Source organism: Buteo buteo, chromosome 15 (genome assembly GCF_964188355.1).
Source record: "Buteo buteo chromosome 15, bButBut1.hap1.1, whole genome shotgun sequence".
NCBI lineage: Eukaryota > Metazoa > Chordata > Aves > Accipitriformes > Accipitridae > Buteo > Buteo buteo.
Window position 1 is genome coordinate 497,746 of NC_134185.1, and position 22,159 is coordinate 519,904.

General features: G+C 37.7%; 1 protein-coding gene across 1 annotated transcript in view; it reads right to left on the reverse strand.

Annotated features, from left to right (window-relative positions):
- Positions 1 to 11,715: 11,715 nt before the first annotated feature.
- KHDRBS2 (KH RNA binding domain containing, signal transduction associated 2) overlaps positions 11,716 to 22,159 on the reverse strand; it is a 273,194-nt gene continuing 262,750 nt past the window's right edge. Inside the window, exons 8-9 of the mRNA XM_075047019.1 lie at positions 13,820 to 13,871; positions 11,716 to 11,740 (exon numbers count right to left, since the gene is read on the reverse strand). Of these exons, the coding sequence (XP_074903120.1) occupies positions 11,716 to 11,740; positions 13,820 to 13,871 (77 nt within the window). The remainder of the gene's footprint in view (positions 11,741 to 13,819; positions 13,872 to 22,159) is intronic.

The window sequence follows — 22,159 nt, forward strand, 5'->3', positions numbered from 1 at the left end:
ACTGTTTTCCATCCAAATGTCCGCTGATGTAGGTTTATTTACTTACAGGTTTTTGTTTTCCATAGTTTGTAGCAACAATGCTACAGTAACGAAACCCTATAAACATTAATAAGTGTATATCTTCACAACAGCTCATGAAGATGCCAAGATTTTTATAGGTGAACAAGTGGAGAACAGAGCAAAAAAACCCAGAATCTGCAAAATTTTGTTTTAACATGACCATCAGCCAAAGCGGAGATGATTTCTCTAAATATTTGGCATTTAAAAAAAATATTTCTATGTTCAACATACTGCACAAATACAGTTTGATTATCTTTATGTTACTTCTGTGAGAAAGTTGATTTAAATACTATATTTCTTTACCACAGAAAGAGAGCATAAGAACTTATATACATTATCAGACTATCCTGTCTCAGACTAACATGCATCGTAGGTATCTCCGGATGCGCTCTCTTTCAATGGCAAACATAAGGTGAACTGGTTTAAAATAATCCTATTTTTTTGCAGGCTGCGGTAAGCTGAATTATCTCACATTTAGCATAACCTAAAACCATACAGAGGAATACCACGGCTCACCTGACGGACGGGAAGACCACTGTAAGTGTGAGTGCCGGCGTGCCCTAGGGAGGGTGGCAGTGGCAGGTCCAGGACTCGGGGCTCTGGAGAGTCCCAACATGAGGCTCCGTCCTTCAGATCCCACTGATTTATTGCAAATGATGTTGAACACTCTCAATTCCCTGAACACCATTCAAAAGGTACAGTACTTCCCTAAGGGCTCCAAAAATCTGAAAATCAAGACAAAGTGGGGCAGACATATTCAATGAAAAACACAAAATTAGTTGTCACATTAATATTTTAGCTTAAATGACTTATGTAGATTCACACAGCATCTCTGTGACACAGCATTAGTCTGGATGACAGAAAACTCTTGGAAGACACTACGTTCCAAATTCTGCAAGCTATGAGATAAAGCAGTTACAAAAAATAACAACATAATTTGCTACACAGTTCTGACACATTCCCGTGCCCTGCAATAAATACAAGTAGAATAGAAGAGCATATGATCATCTGCTTAGGGTCTTTAAAATAATGAATGTGCACGACAGAGCAAAAATGAGGAAAGGGAACACACTAAATACTGGCATTTCTAGTTTTGAATTTTTTTGGAACTTTTTGAACTTTTTTTGTAAATTTACTGTATGGAACTTCAGTGATACCATTTTAGCTCAGCTTTCTCATTTAACTTCTTACTTTTTATAATGGTACAAATTTATGAACTGCTGCCTTCCATACCTTTTCTCCACCTGCAATCATCTGCTTGAGAGGAAGGCTTATGGTACATGCACAGTAGTATGAGTATGCTTTTATCAATGTAATAAAAAAGGAGGTTTGTGGCACTGAATTTTATGAACACCAAGAGTCTTTATGCAGATAATACAGCAGAGTAATTATATTCATCCTGAGCAAATTACTTCTAAGTGCTGGTATGGATGAGAATGGGAACTTGTGAGAATAGGCTGGGTTGGAGTTGTGTTTCATTTCTTGAACATATTAACATAATCAGGTCTATGAGAGACTAATTAAAATCAGTTCTTATTAAAATCAATGAATAGAGGGATAATTTGAAGATTTAGGCTGAAGAGGGAGGTATTTTTTCAAATGCACTAGTTAGTCTCTTCAACCAGCCAATGGAGAGAAGGTACATCCAGACAGTGTTTTCAAGTACCTGGCTTAGGTACTCTGAGTTATTTTCTGTAAGCAAAGACCATTCCACTGAATGTATAGGTACCACAGGCACCTGTAGTGGCAAAAGCTACGTATTTGAAGCTAGGTGATTAATGTGCTCAGTATTTCCTCAAATGCCACACTAAGGTAACTTCACAGGAAAGAAAAAAAATCCTGATCAGTGGGGAAGGGGAATACAGACATTTCTGCATAGCTTCTAGCAAGTTCGGTGAGTTGGCAAAAGGCAACTTTTTGGATGGCTCATAATATTCTCCAAAACAAACAGATTTTCATGAAAGCATCAAAAAATCATTTCTGGGACCCTCAGCAGAATTCCCCCTACCAGAAGCAAGTTCCTGTTACAAATTGCAGGAACCCTCAATTTGCAAACTGCGTAAACCTTTCCATAAACTTGGAGACATTTTTCTACGATGGAAAGTATTAGGTAGGTATAAATGTCGGGCTTGCAAAAGAAATGGTTAAAGTAAGCCAAGTGTTCTGAAGTTAGATAAATATGAATTACAGGCCAGTGAAACCCTAATTCAGCTCCTTTCATGTATACATTTGATGTAGTCTTTACAATGGTTGAGTTAATTTTTTTTCCCTGCTTGATTTCATGCATAAGAAGGAGCACTGAAAGAACAGCTATTCAGTATTTCTTTTATCCTCATTATTCAATGTGTTGTTCCTTTATTAATTTGCTTAACTCTATCCAAATCCTTAATTTTTCTTGATAAAATTATGAATTTCACAGTTGGCTTTCTGTGCCACTTGTGGCTATAGTATGTGAATACCTCATCATTGTGACTAATTTTTATTTTTATATTTCTGAGTTAAAATAAACCATTCACCACTGTTATATAACCTGGAAAACTCAAGGCTTGATTTTTTAAATACCTAACCTTAAACAGCACTTTGCATAGTCAGGCACACCTCCTGATGATGCCACTTATAATTCTGATGAAAATCAGATCCCAGGATTTTCTGCCAGACCTCAAGACAACAAGAAATACAGCATTAGCAAGCTTTTACTTTGAGCAGTTTGCCTACCCTCACACAAAACTCTGCTGGTAGAGATGCTGAAGGAGAATATAATCCATTCCTCTGTTTTAGTCAAACTCAGCTGTTTGGTCATGAAACTCCCTCCAATTTTCTTGTAAGCCAAATCATTGCACAGGCCCCCGCACCTGGGAATGTCAGCCAGTGGTTCCACAGAGAAGAGCCTATTTGGGCACACAACCCTTCTACACGACCACAGCTGCCTACGTGTACATTACGCAAGACAGTGGAGTTAAAAATACAGGCACTGGGAAGACAAGTCTGAGATAGGATCATTCTGGTGTTGTTTAATTTGCTAATACAGATAGAGCTTCTACTTGTTCTACATATTTCTCCTGACCCCTCCACCACACACCCCAAGCATCCATTTCTGGATCTGACAGAAAAAAGATATTGGTCAAGATAGATTCACGGTCTGACAAGGGAAGGCAGTTTTTACATGCTAATGCATGAGAAACCAGCACTAGAGTGTACTGTGACATGTATTTTGCAATATACTTTCATAGACATTTGCTGATAAAAGAGGAACTTTTATTATTTTGTAAATTACCAAAATCTTGTATTTTTCTGAACTGTTTGGCATTTTGGCCAAAATCTTTGGATTGAGCAGATGCCCATCACGGAAAATTTAATTCGAAGTGGACACAGTTGCATTTATAGAAAGTACTGGTGATCTTAATGGTAGATAGTATTACCAGCCCTGCCAATAGTACATTTACAAAATAAATGAGACAAATGGAGGCATGACAGATTAAAGCTGTATATCTTATTTTGGAGTTCTGTATTTTATCTGTGAGAGCTATGAATGAGAATGTAAGTCCAGATGAAGAACCTCGTATAAAAATGATTTTATATTAAAAACCCAAAATTGTTTTCTAGATCCTTAAATATATTCTTAGGGTTATTTTTGGTTGACTATGTATTACAAAGCCAGGTGTCTTATTTCCATTGATCTAGCTAAGTAGACTCCAAAGTAGAACCCCCCGAAAACTCCTGAGTCTAAAATTATCCCTAAAATGGTCTAAAACAGAACTTCTGTTATTTCTAGAATTGTCAGCACTATACAGTTTAACAATATGTAGGTTTTTAGTGTCCATTCCTATTGTGCTCAGTGCTATGGGGAAGGAATTGGGTATTATCAGGAGTCTCAAGCCCTTATCAGTGTTTAGGGACCTATTTCTTGTTCATCAAAGACATACCGCATGAGAAACGTACCATGGCAACAGGTGATGCAGATATAGAAAAGTACAGCTATAATGCAAATGGGAAAAGATAATAATAACAGGCTTATTCAAAGTAAATTTTGCATATATGTGTGTATGCTCACTACGTGCATGCATTCTGCTAGCTGCTTCATCCAGTTGCCTAGTAAAGCCCAGCATGCTTCAAGTGATGATAGTATATCTGCACTATGGGCAAGAGAGTTCAGTTCTCAAAACAGATCACAGCTCTGAATACATCCTGTGTTTCATTTCCTGATGCAAGTTCTTGCCCTCGCCTGCTGCTTTGCTAATTGCGCTTTGTTACGGCTCTTTGACCTGCTGAGTGACCTTAGCCAAATTATTCAACTTTGCTGTTCTTCTAATTCTCCATTACAAGGCAGAGACTAAAATACCTGCTTCCTTCAGTCAGCATTTTGAGTTCTATGCAGCGATGTTTTTTAAGTGCTAAAGGTGCTACTCAAGCTTTATAAAAGCTATGCGGTATTCTTGGTGTTATAATAACAGATAGCTGTCTTTCGAATGAGCACTAAATTCCCTGAAGCACAAATCCCACAGGCCTTCACAGTCTAGTGGGCAGCCCATTTTTGCCTTAGATCTGCAAACAATTTAAGTAACATTGTCTTTACAGACTATGTAAAGAAAAGTATTGTGCCTCCTTCAGAAAGTTATTTATTAGTTCTCACTCCATGAAAACGAAGTGGTGACTAATATAAATGGATGAACTTGGTTGCCAAGTTGAGATCTGGAGTGAGTAACAGTCCCAAGCAAGTACATTCAACTAAGTATTTTTCTTGCACATGGGAAAATTAGTTTTTATGATATAAAAAGTAGAATCTTGATGTTGGTGCTGTAACTGAAGTACTCTTCCTGGGTCAAAGTTATTTCACACGGCCTGCTAAGCAGGACATCGGCTGGAATGACACAGTGCAGTCCTTAACAGACAGGTGTTCTGTTTGAATTTAATTAAATTATAAAAATGACTGCAGATCAAATTCTGAATTTCATATTCCCTTTCCATTCCTTGATGCCAGCATGGATTTTTAGTGAATGAAACCTGAGTAAGATCTGCAGGATTGAATTCTCCGTCAAAAAGCTTAACTGGAATCCAGCATTCCAGTCAGTTGTTTGTATCTTTACATCATAGATTCTAATAGAGATATTAAAAAGTTATATAATGCTCAAAATACCATACAGAAAAAGAAAAAGAACCCTATCAATTTTAAATACTCTGAGAATACTAAGCTGGAGCCCTATATTATCAGAGAATAGCAGCATATCATTTGAATGAGAGTGTCTTCGATTAACTTTTCAGCTAAAGTAGTTATATGAACAATTATGTTCTTCTGGGAAGAAGAGGAAAAAAAAAAAAAAGAAAAAAAGAAAGAAGCTGCATGGACAAGACCTTTCCACTGAATTTTGCCGGTGGTTGTACAGGGGTGTTATAAAGTTCAAGAAGTTATTATTTTCTAATAATGAGTTATTAGATGAGCAATGAATATGGAGTCATAAGTCAATATAGTAAATCATGAGACAAAGTATCTACACATTTTGTTCTGTTTACTGTGCAGAAGTAAAGAAAGAAACCACACCCAGAATGCTAAGAAGTCATAAGTGAGCAGCTCAGCAGTTTGCACCTCTGACTTGTTGGTAACACAGTGTGAAGGTCCTGTAATGCAAGGGCACAGAACAAAGGTATTCACTGTTTTCCTGTGAGTAAGCCATCCATCATCAGCTAATGGATCCAGCATGGCAAGAACAGTGCCAGACATGATATAAGCAGGTACTCTCATACTTTATAATAACACTGTATATAAAAAACTGTATGTCAATTAAATCAATAGGGTACAGCAGCAACATGAAGAAACAAGAAACATTGTTTTCAGAATTAATTCTACTCTTATCAGGGCACTCAAGCATTTCCACTATTGCACTTGTACACCCAAACGTTGCTGAAAGTTCTGATCATTTCTAGACAGCATCTTGAAAAAATTCTTTGGGCATACACAGTATTTACAAAATCAACTAGACAGCTTTTTCTTTAATTTTTTTAATATGTGGATGATGACCTAAACCATTACAGCATGGGTGTGGTCTTCCTCCAATAAACCTTCCTTCTGATTTAAAGATTTGACATATGAATGCCTGAAATTGCTTTCTCAATAAATCTTGCTATCTCTGGTGAAGCATCCTAGATTTCAGAGTTAATTAAATTATTTTAGGAAAGAGGGCATTTATGCCTTTCAATAAGTACTAAACACAGCCCTTTATTAGGCTTTATATAAGGAAAACAAGCGTCTAAAACAGTGACAAGTTTTTAGTAGAAGTTTAGAAACCTGCATTTCTTATGCTTACGTTGACAGAGATTGCTTCTGTTTGAGAATGAAAACTTTGTTCCAGATATGCATGATTTAGAGATGTATTTCAACAATTTTAAAATGTTCTGCTGAGTTATAATATAAACTACTTAGTCAACCAGAGATCGTGAAAGGACAGAAAATCTTCTCTGTACTCATAGTGGGAGCCACAGTTCATCTTTAGATTCCACTGTTTCAGAAAAGAAATACTGTATACAGCATGTCTTCACTAAAAGATATCAGCATATTCATGAGCAAAGCTCATAATTTGTCTAACTACATAGATCAGCAAATCTTTCAGTGGAAATCATTTTCTTTAATGTCTCCAAATGAATGTTAGCATCTAACCTACAGGACCAGAAACAAAACCAATTGAAGAAAAAGGAAAGGCTTAATGATTTCAAAGGTTTCAGTCAAGTCCCAATGAGCAATAATAACGACTAGAAAAACATAATCAGCTAACAACAGAGTGGAAGATGGTGATCATCTTTGAAGCCGTAATTAGTCACAGAAAGTTACCTGTGTGTCTTTCCTGTCTCCACAGGCCAATGCAGTAAAATGGGTAACATGTGATACTTTTTTTGATGACTCTTGGGTTCTAATAACTGATGGAAGTTACAGAGTGCATCTAAGTTTTTAATGGAGGACAAAAAACTTCAGAAGACATTGGACTTGTGTTTCTGTGCAGCATTCAAATATTTTTCAGTCTTTCCTGTGATTTTACTTATTAATTAGGGTGCTTTTTGTACTTGGGTTAATCTGTTCACAAGAGAGGATGACTTGAAATAGTAACAAATTATCATCTTCATTCTTTTGACATATCTTTAATTACAGCCAGCCTTTTCAATTTTTGTAAACTAAAATTGTTGGGGTTTTTTTGTAAAAACTTTGTAATCTCCTAGTAAAATTATTATTTTTTTTTTATTCCTACCTGCCTTGATAAAATGCATCTACAAATGAACTCTGCCCTCCTGAACCCTAAAAATACATATGTTCTGATATAGGGATAAGTGTGTTCTTTGTCACATAGGATGAATTTATAACCTATCCTATGATTCTGACTGCATGAACATTTTTTCCCAAACTACTTTATCTTCTTGCAATCTTGAACCATTTACTGAAGTTCTACAGCTTTATAATAGAATTCAGGTAATACTTGTGGAAAAAAAAATACTATTTTCTTTAATATCTTTGCTAGAAAGTTGTTAGGAAATAGATTCTGTAGGGAGATTATAATTTTGTTTAGATTTGGTATTTGTTTCACAGTATTACAGGAAAACAATTTTTCTGTCAAAATAAGTAGCTGCTTAGGAAATTCAGGTAGAGTTTCTCAGTTATCTTTTCAATTTAGATAGTATTTTTCCATAAAAGATAGGAACTGTACCAGTAAAGTTTACAAAGTATGAGGTATCTCCAAGTACGTTGTATGGAGAACACTGATACCCAGTTATGTCCCTATTTAATCTTTATACAATCTTGACTTAACTTGCTTCTGCAAGTTAATACAACACAATATGGAAAACTTTCTAGGACTTCCCTTCCTTAATGGATCATATTCTTCTTTCAGATGTTAACAAAGACTTTTTCTCTCTGATGTTCAGTTTATTCTATGACTCTCCTTCACCACCGTTTATAATTCTGTAACTGCGTTATTTGACTCTCGCAAAACTTTGGACTTAGAAAGACAGTACACACAACACCACTCCTACTGTTAAACATGAAGGAAATACACTATGACTGTAGACCAAATTGTTTTTTATTGGAACACAATACATTGCTTACTTGTTCTTGACTTTAACCTTCAGATAATAATCCTGGATGATATTTCATGAGGACTACCATAAATCCATATTATCACGATAAAACATTAAGCCTTTTAATTGATGCACTCATACATGTTCATTATCCTGGTTCTAACACAACCTTGGTTGCTTTACTAAATTCCAGGTACTCGGCTCAGTACCGCAGTCCGGCTGCGGTCTGGCAGCTCCCTCGCAATAGGGAGGCACGGGCTCTTCCAGCCCGCCGTGCTTAGTGACCAGGTCTTCACGGCCGTTCCTTCAGAGCTACCACAGACACAGTCACCTGCTTTACATGCATTCACGCACTTCCATGAACATCGGTGTTACTCGGTTTAGAAGGCAGCACGCGTTGAAGTATAATGGAGCAATTATGGCTGGGTTATAGACTGAATGGGGCATGCGCAGGTAAGGAATACTCCTAGCTTTACGGCTAGAGCTCTGTTATTCTGAATGGAGGTTGAGGACCGAGTTGAGCTAGAAAAACATTGTCAATGTCCTTTGAGGTGAGGTCAGGTATACTGCACTTCCTAAGGTTCTTCACTTATTCATATGAAGTTTCAAGATCTTTTTGTTTAAACAGGGTAAGATAAGCTGCATAGGAAAGAAATGGCTACATGGTGCTACTTCATTTTCTGATAAAGGCTGCTACTCTAGGGATATCTGATTTTTTCAGTTAGAATGGCTCTTGAATACATGCCACAAGTCTGCTAGACAAAACAGTCCAGTGGTGCAACTCTTCCTCGCCTGTTTCCCATCCAGGAGCTCATGCCCGGTGGTGCGGCTGGGTGGGTTCTGCCCCAGCCGCTGACAACGCTCCCAGCCCTTTGGCGCGTTCTTCCTACTCTGCTTCTAGCTGGATGTGAAAATTGCTCCCTCCTTTCAGACTAAACTCCTGGCTCGTGAAGCTGTGTCAGTACGATGTACGAAGCTACCGGTTCTACCACTGTGGCAGCCACTCCGCTACCCCATCGCCACTTCCACAATGCCGACTGCCAAATGTTGCATAACCCGCCTCCAGAAACCACCCGTTTCGAAACACGCTCATTGATTCTATTCATAACAAGTACTTTTTGGAACATCCATCGTTTGCATTTATAATGCGATAGCCTACCCATTTAGGGTAATCAGGGTTTTCACCCAGAAATGCATGTATTATCTACTATCTCATGAAAACAAAGAAATTTTCAAAAGTAGACAGCTCCATTTTAGAAAGAAAACAATGAAAGAATATTTAGCTTGATGCTGCAGAGGTACAATTAAGAATCTTTTAGTGCGATTCTGTAAAATAATATATTTTGCTGTTTCAAGTACCGAAAATTATAATGCACTACTTTCTTTTAAAGATCAAACTGTTCTATAGATGAGGTCAACCTGGACAATAAAAATAATTCTTAGAAATCTTTTAACAGAAATTTTGCTTTTTCAACTCTGGTTTGCTTTTCCAGGGTTTTTTATTCATTGTTTTGATATTTTAGACTAGTTTTTCTTCCTATTACAAACAAAACTACTTGGCATGTGAATTCATCCAAAGAAAATGTTTAGTTGGTGACTAGTGTCTTGGAATTATCTGTAGCACAATTGAAGTTCTGTGTTTTCTGATGATTCATGTAAGTTTACAGGACCTCAGAATTATGGCTGAACTGACTGGTGGATGTGTGGAATACATCACAGCTTTTCATGGAAGCCCTAAAGATGACTGTTAATTAGGATAACCAGACTCTCTTGTTATTCTTTCACAAACTAAGGTGGATTTTTTTATTAAGACATAGCTGATTTATTGTAAGACTACTTCAGAAACTGATGTGAAAGATACTTTGTAGTTAGCACAGAACAGCACATGCAGTCATGGGTAATTTTTCATACTAATTTCCTGAAAATCAATAGAACAAATGTTTGCATAAACAGTTGCTTGCACTGACTTACTAACCTACTTTTTCTAAATAATTCTTATATAAGAATATTTCACAATGCATCATTTTACTGACATATTCTGCATTTTTTTTAATCTACACAAATAAGGGCTGTAAAGTGGACTTTGAGACAATAATATTAAAGGACACTGCTTTGCTATGAAGCTGTATTTATTGGCGTCCATCCTCAAGGATTTCACACTAGTTACCCTCACATAAAAATCTGATGCACAAGTGAGAAATTAATTTTATGTACTTTGCCCTGGATCTCACTTGCATCAGGTATGACCTGCTCACAGTTTTGTGTCATTAATCATTTCAGTAAGGCCTATGAGCATTTCCTGAAATACTTATATAGTAAAATCTATAATGTATAATAATCTAGAATCACAGTTAGACCAGTACAAAACTGTATTTATAGCAGTGGAGTGTGTTTTTCTTGTCTGTATAGATATAACATATACTGACTGAAGCACATTTGTATAACTATATGCAAGGTGGGTAGATGGAAGATTTTTACTATAGTGGTACGCTCACACTGATGTGACCGCAATATGCAGACAAATCTTAATGCCGTGTTATATCACTTTGGCCTATAGCGTGGTTGTAGCACATAAATCAAACAAGTTTATAAAGGTCTTGAGGCAACTCTTTGGAGAGGAAGATTAAGCCCTTTTTATCTTGTTATACAACACAACTCGCGGTTTGTAAGTAACCGTTGAATACACCGATAGCTGGAAAACGTTTAATCAGCCAGACCACAATCAGGGGAAAAGATGCCAGAGTAATAAATGTGTCTGGGATTGTGTATTTGGTGTGCAACTTCATCAGTTTTTGTTTATTAACTCTTTTCTAGTTTAACGATCATGAGAGAGGAAGAGAATTTGTACTTTTCGTATTGTGATTAGGTTGACACTTCTGAGTGAGTGGACAAAGTTGTATCCGAGCAGAATTTTTTTTGTGTTTCCAGCAATGACATTTGTCTTCAATCAAAAAACTCATATATAATCTGAAGTCTATGTAAGAAGGTTACGCAAGATACACCTTTATGTTTAAATGCATTTAACAGAGAAATATAGAAAGTTATGCCTTGATCCATGCCATTGCATGGTAATACCATTAATGTCTCTGCCATTCTAAAGCACAAAAAAGAAAAACCTACCAAGCAAAAGAATAAATAACAAGCTTCTTGTCTCTTTATAGATACTTTTGACATAGGAGGAAATGATAAATATTTTGAGAACCAAAGGTAAACCAGCATTGTATTTTTCTATGTCATGTGACTAGTTTTTTTCCAAAATGTAGGCATGCTTTTAATAAACACCAGCTCTTGTTTTTAGCAGGAGCAGTTATAAAGTATACCATCTTAATATTTACCATTAAAAGGCTAGATGACAAGACTTCTTTTATTTAAATGAAGGGCATCATACCATATACAAGCAAATGTTTTGACTGCCATTATACCATAATCACTATGCTGCTATGCAGGGAAACATTGCTGGAAAGAATTATTTATTTTAAAACTCTAGCTGAATGCACTTCTGTGTGTTAGTAAAGCCAAATGCACAGACAAAATAGGAAATAAGAAAAAACCCTGAGATGCGGCAGAGCTTACCTGACCACTTCTCAGCAGATCTGCTGCTTAGTTGTCCAGTGCCTGTGAGTCCCTGAAATAGTGAGACAGAATAAACTCAATGTAACCATCATGTAGCCTACTAAATTCACTTAAACACTTCAAACGACAAAACATATGCTTCATAAACTATTCAAAAAGAGTTAGCATGCAACTCCAGCTGCAAGAGATTTTGTTCACAAACTGAACAGCAATAGGCCTGTACTTTATTCTCATCAAAAAAGTAAACCAATCACATTGACAAAAAGCCACTGTAAACAAAAAGACTGTATTTAAAGGATTAACAGTTTTGGCATCCCTACTATCAAGTCTTCTGTTCTTTTTTTCTTTTTTTTCATCAAAATTTAGGTTATATATTTGTTGTTAGCAAGAGTTGCATTACTATTATTGTTAATTTTAGTTCTGTTTATTACCTTGAGGGTTATATATTGTAGAATAATTTTGTTGTCACTAGTTAATGTTAATTAGCTGGTTTAATAGCCTATATACCTATTTGTTATCTTTTGGTAGGTTTACTTTTTTAACTATCAGTAACTTAATAACTGAGAATATTTAACATTACTGTTGCATACTCAAAATTACAGAGTTACTATTAGTGTTACCTGTTTAACGTTTAGTCATCCTTTGAGTCCTGCGACATATTTCCTTAATAATCATCAGCCATCAAGTCTGATAGTCTCAAAAGAAATATCAGCCCTCTAAACTGCCTTCAAGGGCGGTGATATTTAGCACTGAAAATTACAAATAAAGTTTTTGAAGTTGAGTACCAACAACTGGGCAGTGACACTGATGATTTGTTTATCAAGACAAATTGTTATATACTACGAAAAATGCAGTCAACGCACTCTTCTGAGTGAAAACAAATAGGTGAATCTATGCAATGCTTACATGTTGAATGGGATATTTAATGTGCGGGGAAACTCAAAGGTTGGAGAACTAGCATTTAGACAGTCTAACAGTGGTAAGTGGTAATCTTACCTCTTTAAACTCCATTACATTCTCACGAGAGACATGCTAATACAAACAAGTCAATCAGAGTTTGTGTTTAGCAAGATCAAGCTTAGAGGATAGTTTAAAATCCATTTATTGTTCTAAAGCATTTTTTTCCATTAACATGTTATACATTAGTGGATACTAACCATGATTCATGTAACAGTTTAGTTTGTTAACTTTTAAATTATTTAACAACCAGAAGTTATTAATACAACTTTTAAAGTCTTACACAAAAAATCTTAAAACAGGCTTGGGTTCATTTTTGTAATTTTTATATAAAAAACATTTTAGGCATCTCTTGAAAAAGAAATAAAGCAGGCATTTAAAGCTAGAAAACAAGTAATTCCAAATTTAGTTTGTTACAAAAGGTTTCAGCTTTATTGACAAATTATGGCAAACATATTTGACAAAGTTATGGTTTCCTATTTAGAGAAGCTTACACATGGAACTTTATGTGATTTTTTTTAAACAAATACAGGTTAAAACACTGAACAATTTCAGTTAGCTACATACATACAGTAGCTGCTTGTTTTCAACCCCATTAAAACAGCATTTAAAATTAAATTTACAAACTTAATATCGAACATCTTAATCTAAACTAACATATATTAAAAAAGACAGGTTAAAACATCTTATCTACAGCTTGATTATTGTCTGGTTCAAAATAAAAAAAAAGGAAAAAAAAGAACCATATTACAGTCTTTCAGCAACCCTAAACAAAAACTCAGCCTTAGCTAGTATGTAGAGAGACTCAAGATCTGTAACAGTGTCATGCTAAATTTTTAAGTTACACACAGCAATGAATACAACCAACAGAACATCATCTTTTAATGGTTTATAGACAATGCTTGCCAAAGGTTTTTTGTCTCTGTTTTTTTAAGTCCGTGTTATAAAATAATACTAACGCCAATGTCACTCCAATGTTATAGGAAATACAAGTAGTACATAGGATAATAATGAGCAGTAATCCCTAGGATAGAAAAGAAATGGACTATTACTTGTCTTGTTGCTGTTTATGTGGAGACCACAGGCTATTAATTGTCTTTGAGATGAGGTCACAGATGAGGAGGACCTTCAATATCTACCATAGGGGTGTTCCCTGTAACCCCCTCTGGCTGACCTTGGAGGTGGTGCCTTTAGGCTGGAACGGGTTGTGGCCCATTCTTCTTGTGCTAAAAACAGAAGAGAAAAACATGTTTCGTAAATATCTAAATTTGAAAGAACAAAGTGATGCCACTGCTAATGGCTGTCAAAATTCTCAAGGGTTTTGGCTGAAAGCTTTAGAAAAATAAAATGAGGATGGTGTTATGATCCATTTCTCTATCCTCCCACAAAAACTTACGGAAAACTAACCTTCTACCGCTCTACACAAGCAACCTGTCTGTCTCAGGATGAAAAAACCCCTTACACCTTCACTTCCAGCAGAGAATGAATACCTACTGTGGTGGCAGTACAGTCAGCCCTGGAAAAAATCACTGCACTAGCCTGCCAGCTGAGAATTTATTTGATGTTTTGAGCTTCTAGCATTTATGCTAAAGCACCAATGTGAATAATATTTAATGCAGTTGGTATGTTAATAAGATGAGGAGTCAAATCATGAAAGATAGTAGAAAAACATTTGATTTTTTACTTCCATTTGAGACCAAAAGAAAGAAAATAATGGAAGAAAAATAATCTGTGGAAATGAAGCTACTACCTTAAGCAAAAGAGTTCTGCCAAATAGTTTTTACTTTGCGTTATCTTTAAAATACTTTTTCAAATTTGTGTGAATGAAATATGCTTGGGAAGAATAAGTTAAAAACTCTAAGGCTAGTTCAGTTTTTACAAAGCTTCTACAAATCTTCCCCCCCTTGCCCCCACCAAGACAAGGTACTTCTCCAAAGGAGCAAATAGGAAGCTACCTACAATTGTGGTCCAGTGGTTGAACCCCAAACTTGAACCCTCTCCTAAATCAGCTAGTGGATTGTCAAAGGATTTCTGGTTTTGTCTTCCACTGACTTTAACTGATCATACACACAGTGAGTGAAATGGAAACACAGAAATCATAGTATATCATCTGTCTTACATCACATCATGGTGCAACATTACTCCTGTTACAACAGTCACAGAATACATCTGACACACACATGTTCATGAGGAAGTTTCAAAATCTCTGCATACCCCACCAAAGTTATATGATATTCTGTCTATGCCTTTGTAATGAAATACAGAAGGTGTTCAGAAATCAGTGTAGCAAATGTTAACTATTCTCCATATTGTTTTATTTTATTGGTGATCAGAATGTTTATATTACGGGTATGCATAGAATATTAATGTTTGTAAAATATAAAAGTAAGGGTCAAGCCTTCTGATGCTAGGGAAAAAAAGAACACTTTCTAAGGTCCATAAAAAACAGAGATTGAAAAGAGAGGAGTTTAAAAGATTGGAAGGTGACTTGAAGCCAGTGGGAAAGTGAAAGGAAGATTCAAATTGATGATGAAACAGTATACTTGCTGTTGCTTTCAAAACAAAACTAACTGATTGGTATATTAAAATAGATCCTTCTTCCTGAATCTAAAAAGGGACTATTTTATTTTATTTATAAATAGGTAACACAGTAAGAAGCTGAACTATCCAGTCTTGAACTACTGCTGAAGATTTGAAACATTTAAGGTCTTTGACCCATAAACTTAAAAATCCAGTTGTATCTATTTTTTAAGAGGTACATAATTTTTATGCCCTGATCCATACAAAAATTTTTAAGTGCCTGTTTAAGAAATCAACATTTCAGAACATATTTTCCTTGCTCAGGTCTTCCTTTAGACTTTTGCTACCCCACTCAGCTCCCAAGTATTAAAATGAGTACTCCTGACTCAGCATGGTCAATAAAATTCACCTATATGGAATATAAAGGTGAAACTTGCTGAACTCCCGGGTGTAAGGGGATAAGCTGTGAGCCAATGTGGGACATATTAGCTATGGTGAGCAGGGGCAAAAATATTCATTGCTCATAACCAAGAAGAACATATTCTTACTACATTTTTCATGTTACATGCAACTTTCCCATTTATTTTCTAATAAGCCAAGCAGAGGTACTCTTCAGTTTGATCTGATTCCTGATGTACCTGTAGAGTGAATCCAACCTCAGTTAATTTTTCTTTTTTTTTTTTCCTTGTATTCTATTCTCACTACTGGAAGGACAGACGGGGCTTTCAAGTGTCAGGTCACTGCCAGAAAGCAGTGACGGATTCCTACCTTTTTGAAGGTAGCGTCTGTTGCAATTCATTCAAAGCATTGAAGATTTTTGTTCAATTTTTTAACAGAATGACCTAAACAAGAGAATGGACCTTTCTATGCAAAATAAAATACATAGGCTAGTACATGAGTAGATTCAAAATCAAAACTGTATTATTCATACATTTCAATGAAGGCTAACTACCTTAAATTTAGTCAGCTACTTGATTAATGGAATGATAGCCTTAAATATAAAATGGAACTGAAAAAATCTTCATCTCCATTAATACATGTCAAAGATTTTCTTTTATTAAAGCAAGTTTTTAGAGGGACAGCAACATCTTCCTCTCAAGCAAAGATTTCATAAATGTACCTTCTCGAGCAGAACAAGAGTTCAGTAAAGGCTCCATACTTTGATTGCTTTGGACTCAATTGCTATAAATAACTTACTAAAGTTCAATCTTCACTAGTTTCTCCTTAAATAGTTCATTCATATCATTTGGCTACGATGACCTTAAAATCACAAGACTCCCCCATGAAACTAATACATACAGAAGTCTCTGTTTCTCTTCTCCATCTTGATTAATGTGTCTATTGATAATAATATAGAATTCCAAATAAATAATAGTAATATTGTTGCATTGTACAAGCACAGAAAAAATTGTTTGGATTTTTCTTTTTATATGCATGTGTTAGAGTCCAAGTTCCAAATGAATCTTTGAGCAATATGGTGACATATTAGCTACATGAATGGAATGGTGTGCTGATGTTATATATTCAGCTTACTGTTTCCAAAACCTTTATAATACAATGTATTTCGCTGTCAGTCATACCACACTTTTAGCCCTGACACAGGAGGTATGCGAATAAATAATTTTAAAAACCCATCCTATTAGCAGAAACTTTGCTAAATTGAAATCTTACCCAACATGGATAGGACCACATACTGTCCACCCACAGGGGAAACTGAAGTCACAGTTTCTTTCTCTGGCAGGTCAGGAAGTCCTCCTGGGTAAAGGAGAATGAGGTCTCTTGGCCATGGGAGGGAAACTAAACTCTCTTTAAATGTTGCATGGGTGGAAAAGTACAAAGATACTGATATTTGGTATAGAGAAGCTCCTGCAGAATAGTTGGGGAGCTTCGTAGTTGAAGAAGCTACATCATGAACGGAAAGGTGGTTACACTTTGTGTGCCCTCCATTTCAGGGCAAAGCAAAATGGGTTAGTTCAAATCAACACTGAAGGTAAATTAATGTTTCATCTTGCACTGAAACTAAGAGAGCACTCCTATCTTTGGTTACAGTTAAGAGGTAGATTCACAAAACACCTTTTCAGTTGAGACATGGTCAGTGACTGCATTAGTGCAAATAGTCTATTTTTTCATAGAATCACAGAATGGTTTGGGTTGGAAGGGTCTTAAAGATCATCTACTTCAACCCCTCTGCCATGGGCAGGGACACCTTCCACTTACAGCCCTTGTAAAAAGTCCCTCTCCAGCTTTGTCGTAGTCCCCCTTTAGGTACTGGCAGGCTGCTATAAGGTCTCCCTGGAGCCTTCTCTTCTCCGGGCTGAACGACCCCAACTCTTAGCCTGTCTTCATAGGAGAGGGGCTCCAGCCCTCTGATCACCTTCGTGGCCCTCCTCTGGACCCAATCCAACAGGTCGATGTCTCTCCTGTGCTGAGGACCCCAGATCTGGACACAGAACTGCAGGTGGGGTCTCACCAGAGCGGAGCAGAGGAGCAGAATCCTCTCCCTCGACCTGCTGGTAATGCTTCTTGTTATGTAGGCCAGGATACGGTTGGCTTTCTGGGCTGCAAATGCACATTGCTGCGTCATGTCCAGATTCTCGTCAACCAACACCCCCAAGTCTTTATCCACAGAGCTGCTCTCAATCCATTCTCTGCCCAGCCTGTATTTGTGCTTGGGATTGCCCCGACCCATATGCAGGACCTTGCACGTGGACTTGAACTTCATGAGGCTCACACGGGCCCACCTCTCAAGGCTATCAATGTCCCTCTGGATGGCATCCCTTCCCTCCAGCGTGTCGACCACACCACACAGCTTGGTGTCATCGGCAAACTTGCTGAGGGTGCACTCGATTCCACCGTTCATGTCACTGACAAAGATGTTAAACAGCACTGGTCCCAATACCGACCCCTGACAAACGCCACTTGTCACTGCTCTCCACTTGGACATGGAGCCATTGACCGCAACCCTTTGAGTGTGACCATCCAGCCAATTTCTTATCCGCTGAGTGGTCCATCTGTCAAATCCATGTCTCCCCAATTTAGAGAAGGATGTCGTGTGGGACAGTGCCAAATGCTTTGCACAAGCCTAGGTAGATGACGTCCGTGGCTCTTCCCTTATCCACCAACGCTGTAGCCCCGTCATAGAAGGCCACCAAATTTGTCAGGCACAATTTACCCCTTAGTGAAGACATGTTGGCTGTCACCAATCACCTCCTTATTTTCCATGTGCCTCAGCATAGCTTCCAAGAGGATCTGCTCCATGATCTTGCTGGGCACAGAGGTGAGACCAGCCTGTAGTTCCCTGGGTCTTCCTATTTTCCCTTTTTAAAAGTGGGCATTAGGCTTCACCTTTTCCAGTCAATGGGAACATCCCTGGACTGCCACGACTTCTCAGATATGATGGATAGTGGCTTAGTCATTTCATCCGCCAGTTCCCTCAGGACTTGCGGATGCACCTCATCAGGTCCCACGGACTTGTACACCTTCAGGTTGCTTAGATGGTCTCAAACCTGATCCCCTCCTATGGTGGGAAGTTCTTCATTCTCCCAGTCCCTGCCTTTGCCTTCTGCATCTTGGGTGGTGTGGCTGGAGCACTTGCCGGTGAAGACTGAGACAAAAAAGTCATTGAGTACCTCAGCCTTCTCCATATCCCAGGTAACCAGGTCTGCCATTTCCTTCTGGAGAGGGCCCACATTTTCCCTAGTCTTCCTTTTATCACCGACGTACCTATAGAAGCTCTTTTTGTTGCCCTTGACGTCCCTGGCCAGATTTAATTCTATCATCAGGGCTTTTGCTTTCCTAGCCTGGCCCCTGGCTGCTCGGATAATTTCTCTGTATTACTCCCAGGCTACCTGTCCTTGCACTTCAGCTGGTCATTGAACAGAGGGTGACACCCCTCCTCTCTCCCCAGCCTGTCCTTCCTAAAGAGCCTGTATCCTTCCTTTCCAACACTCCAGTCATAGGAGCCATCCCACCATGTCTCCATGATGCCAATAAGATCATAGCCCTGCAGGTGTACATGTCTCTAACTCCTCTTGCTTATTCCCCATGTATGTGCATTTGCATAGAGGCATTTAAGCTGGGCCCCCGATGAAGCTGCCTTACTGGCTGGAGTGGCTGGAATTCCTTTGTGCTGCTCTTCTGGTGCTCTGCTGCTGACCTGTGATCCCTCTCCAGGCTCTGGGCATCTATTACTGGCACTGGCATCACACCGGAAGGAGTGGGATGGATTGAGGTTCCCCTCCCCCAGCAACTTTAGTTTAAAGCCCTCTTTTAATGCAAAGTAAACCACACTGACTTTGAAACACCCTGACTTGTCAGGGTCAGACACCATGTTTTAGTTGAGAAGCAGTAACCAAAACCTGACAGCTTATGGAATAATATAAACTCCAGCAAATGCTTTACTCTGGCAGTCACCAAGGGAAACACTGGTGACTGGAGATATTGCCAATGATGAAGCATCAATTTTCTCCCCCCAAATTATCACAGGGCAGTGCATGATTTATACTACACAGGGATTGCTTGGGGTCAGATTAGTTATTGAAGTGAATTTTGAATGTGAATGGTCAGTTGGGCCATTAGATCACAGAGCAGATCCAGGCCCACGGCCCGACCAGCAGTGTAGGCACACCCAATATTATCGCGTGTTGGCATCATGTTGAATTGTGAATGGGCCCAAATGCAGGTTGCAGAGGATGCTTATTTCCTTCCTCTCATCTTCTGATGACTTTCATCTGTTCCTCTGGCTACAGGTGTTACTGGCCTGCTAAATTCCTCATCTCAGATACTCCTTCACTGAAATCAACTATATTTCCCAAAACCAAGGAGTGAATTTGCTGCTCCAATCACATCAGAGCTGTCAAAGTGTTTAAAGTTTTGTGATGCAGATTTCTTTCCAGTTTTGGCTTAAGATAGTCAACCATTAGTAATGTACTGGCTAGTCTTCTAGTGTAAAAGAAGTATTATATATTTACTGACCTCCTTATTGTCCATACTTCATTTTAAAAAGGAAAAAAAGCATTGTTGATGTTAAGAAAGAATTATCCCCTCTGGCCATTCACCTTTGAAGTTAAAAAGTTGCTGCTACCTGTTTTCAATTTTTTTTAAATAACATTTAAAGACTTTTAAGACTTTAAAAATTCACCATGAATAAATGAAATTCATCATATACACACTTGCATTTAGTAGGAAAACAACACAATAGCCCCCTTAGAAAATCAGAATACCTGTCATTTTTTTACCTGACTAATTGGAGTATCTAACGTTGCTACAGATCTACAACCACAAAAAATAACCTATATTCCAAAGACTCCAGGAGTGAGCAGAGGTAACAGAAAAAAAGTTTGACTGAACTGAAGCATTTTAGTTAATGAGTCTGTTGTTTTTTAATAGGCATGGTTTTATTGCCCGTATCTTGTTTTTGCTAATCACTGCTGAATTTTGTGGCCAGTAAGAAAATAATTAGCTGACTCCGGACTAAAACAGTGAATGTTTAAAACAGGTATCAAAGATTGCTTTTGCCAAAAGATAATGCTCTATGAAAATAGAAAAATGAAAATATAAAACATAAAAAGCCTGTTAAAATTCTGAAAGCTATTTCTTCTCTGCAAGATGTCTTCTCTGCAAATACATTTCATTATCTTGTTGCCTTGGGGTGTGGGGCGGGAAGGTTGGGAAGGGGGAATATCATCTGCAGAGCTGAAGTGAGGCTCAGGCTAGGACATATTAGGACTGGACATCTCTGGAGAAGATTTGGTAGCAGCTGATCTTGCTATGGAACAAGAAACATTCCTGTTGTGATTTTTTTTGGTGCGTTCCGTTAATTTTTTTTTCTTGGAGCTGCTCAGGATGTTCTCTTGTTGAATATCAGGGGTTTTATGGTCACATGAAACCAAAGTTTACTGTGGAAATCTATTGCCTAGAGGGTTGAAGAAGTGGCAGCTGATATGATACAGTCCTAAATCCTCAGGTCTCTCATACCTACAGGGAATCAGTTTCCATATAGTGAATTTAAAAAAACCTGCCTCTGCAGTATGTTTCATTACACCCTTTAAAAATGGCATTTTGCTGTAAACGTGCTGCAGCTTCAATTACCCTTTGCTGAAGTGTCACTGCATTTGCAGAGAGGCCTCGGGGAGAAGTAAGATTTAGATAAAAAAGGAGAGGCTTTATTTATATAAATGAAAACGACTAAAGTAGTAAAAATACTCACTAAATGGACAACACAAACCAATTCCTTGTTGCCTTCGAGCCCCCCCCCCCCCCCCCCCCAGCCCCGGACTGAGACATCTCCATATAAAGGTGAAGCGTACAGTCTTTCTGGCAGTACTCATACAGTAAAAAATGACTTTATATTACACATTGGAAGAGCTGTTTTTCCTTGACTAACAGTGTTCTTAAAGTAAATTGCTGCTGTGGCTGTACCAGCTTCTGATACAGAACAAGAACAGAAATGTAATTTGTGGTACAAGTCTCTTATGCTCTTTTTTCCAGTAACACGGTGGACCTGTTTGCTTGATTTCAAACTTTAACAAGGAAGGATGATGGTCACAAGTTAGTTATATCTATTTGGTAATACCATCATCAAAATATGAGAGGACAGCTGACAGCTTACAGCTCTTGTTGATATTGCAAGACAGACCCTACTGCATTAAAAGGTGGATCTGTAGCCAAAACATAGATTAAAGTTTGGGGATTACAGCCTTCAACTGGAAAAACAGTGACCTCTACAACTTGTACAGCAGTAAAGGATTATATATTTATTGTGGCGAAAGCAAGATGGATATGGAGCAACACTATAAGGAGTCTCTGAACCACATGATGCCAATAAATTACAAGATGCAGCCACACTAAAAAAGAAATCAGAGTATTAGTGTTTTTTCCTACAGGGATTTTTAGTGAAGAACAATATATCTGAATGCTGGTAATTAAAGGTTCCTCAATGTGCAAAGGTGCTTTTTCATATCTCGGTTCCAGTACTCCAAGGCAGCCTTTTTTC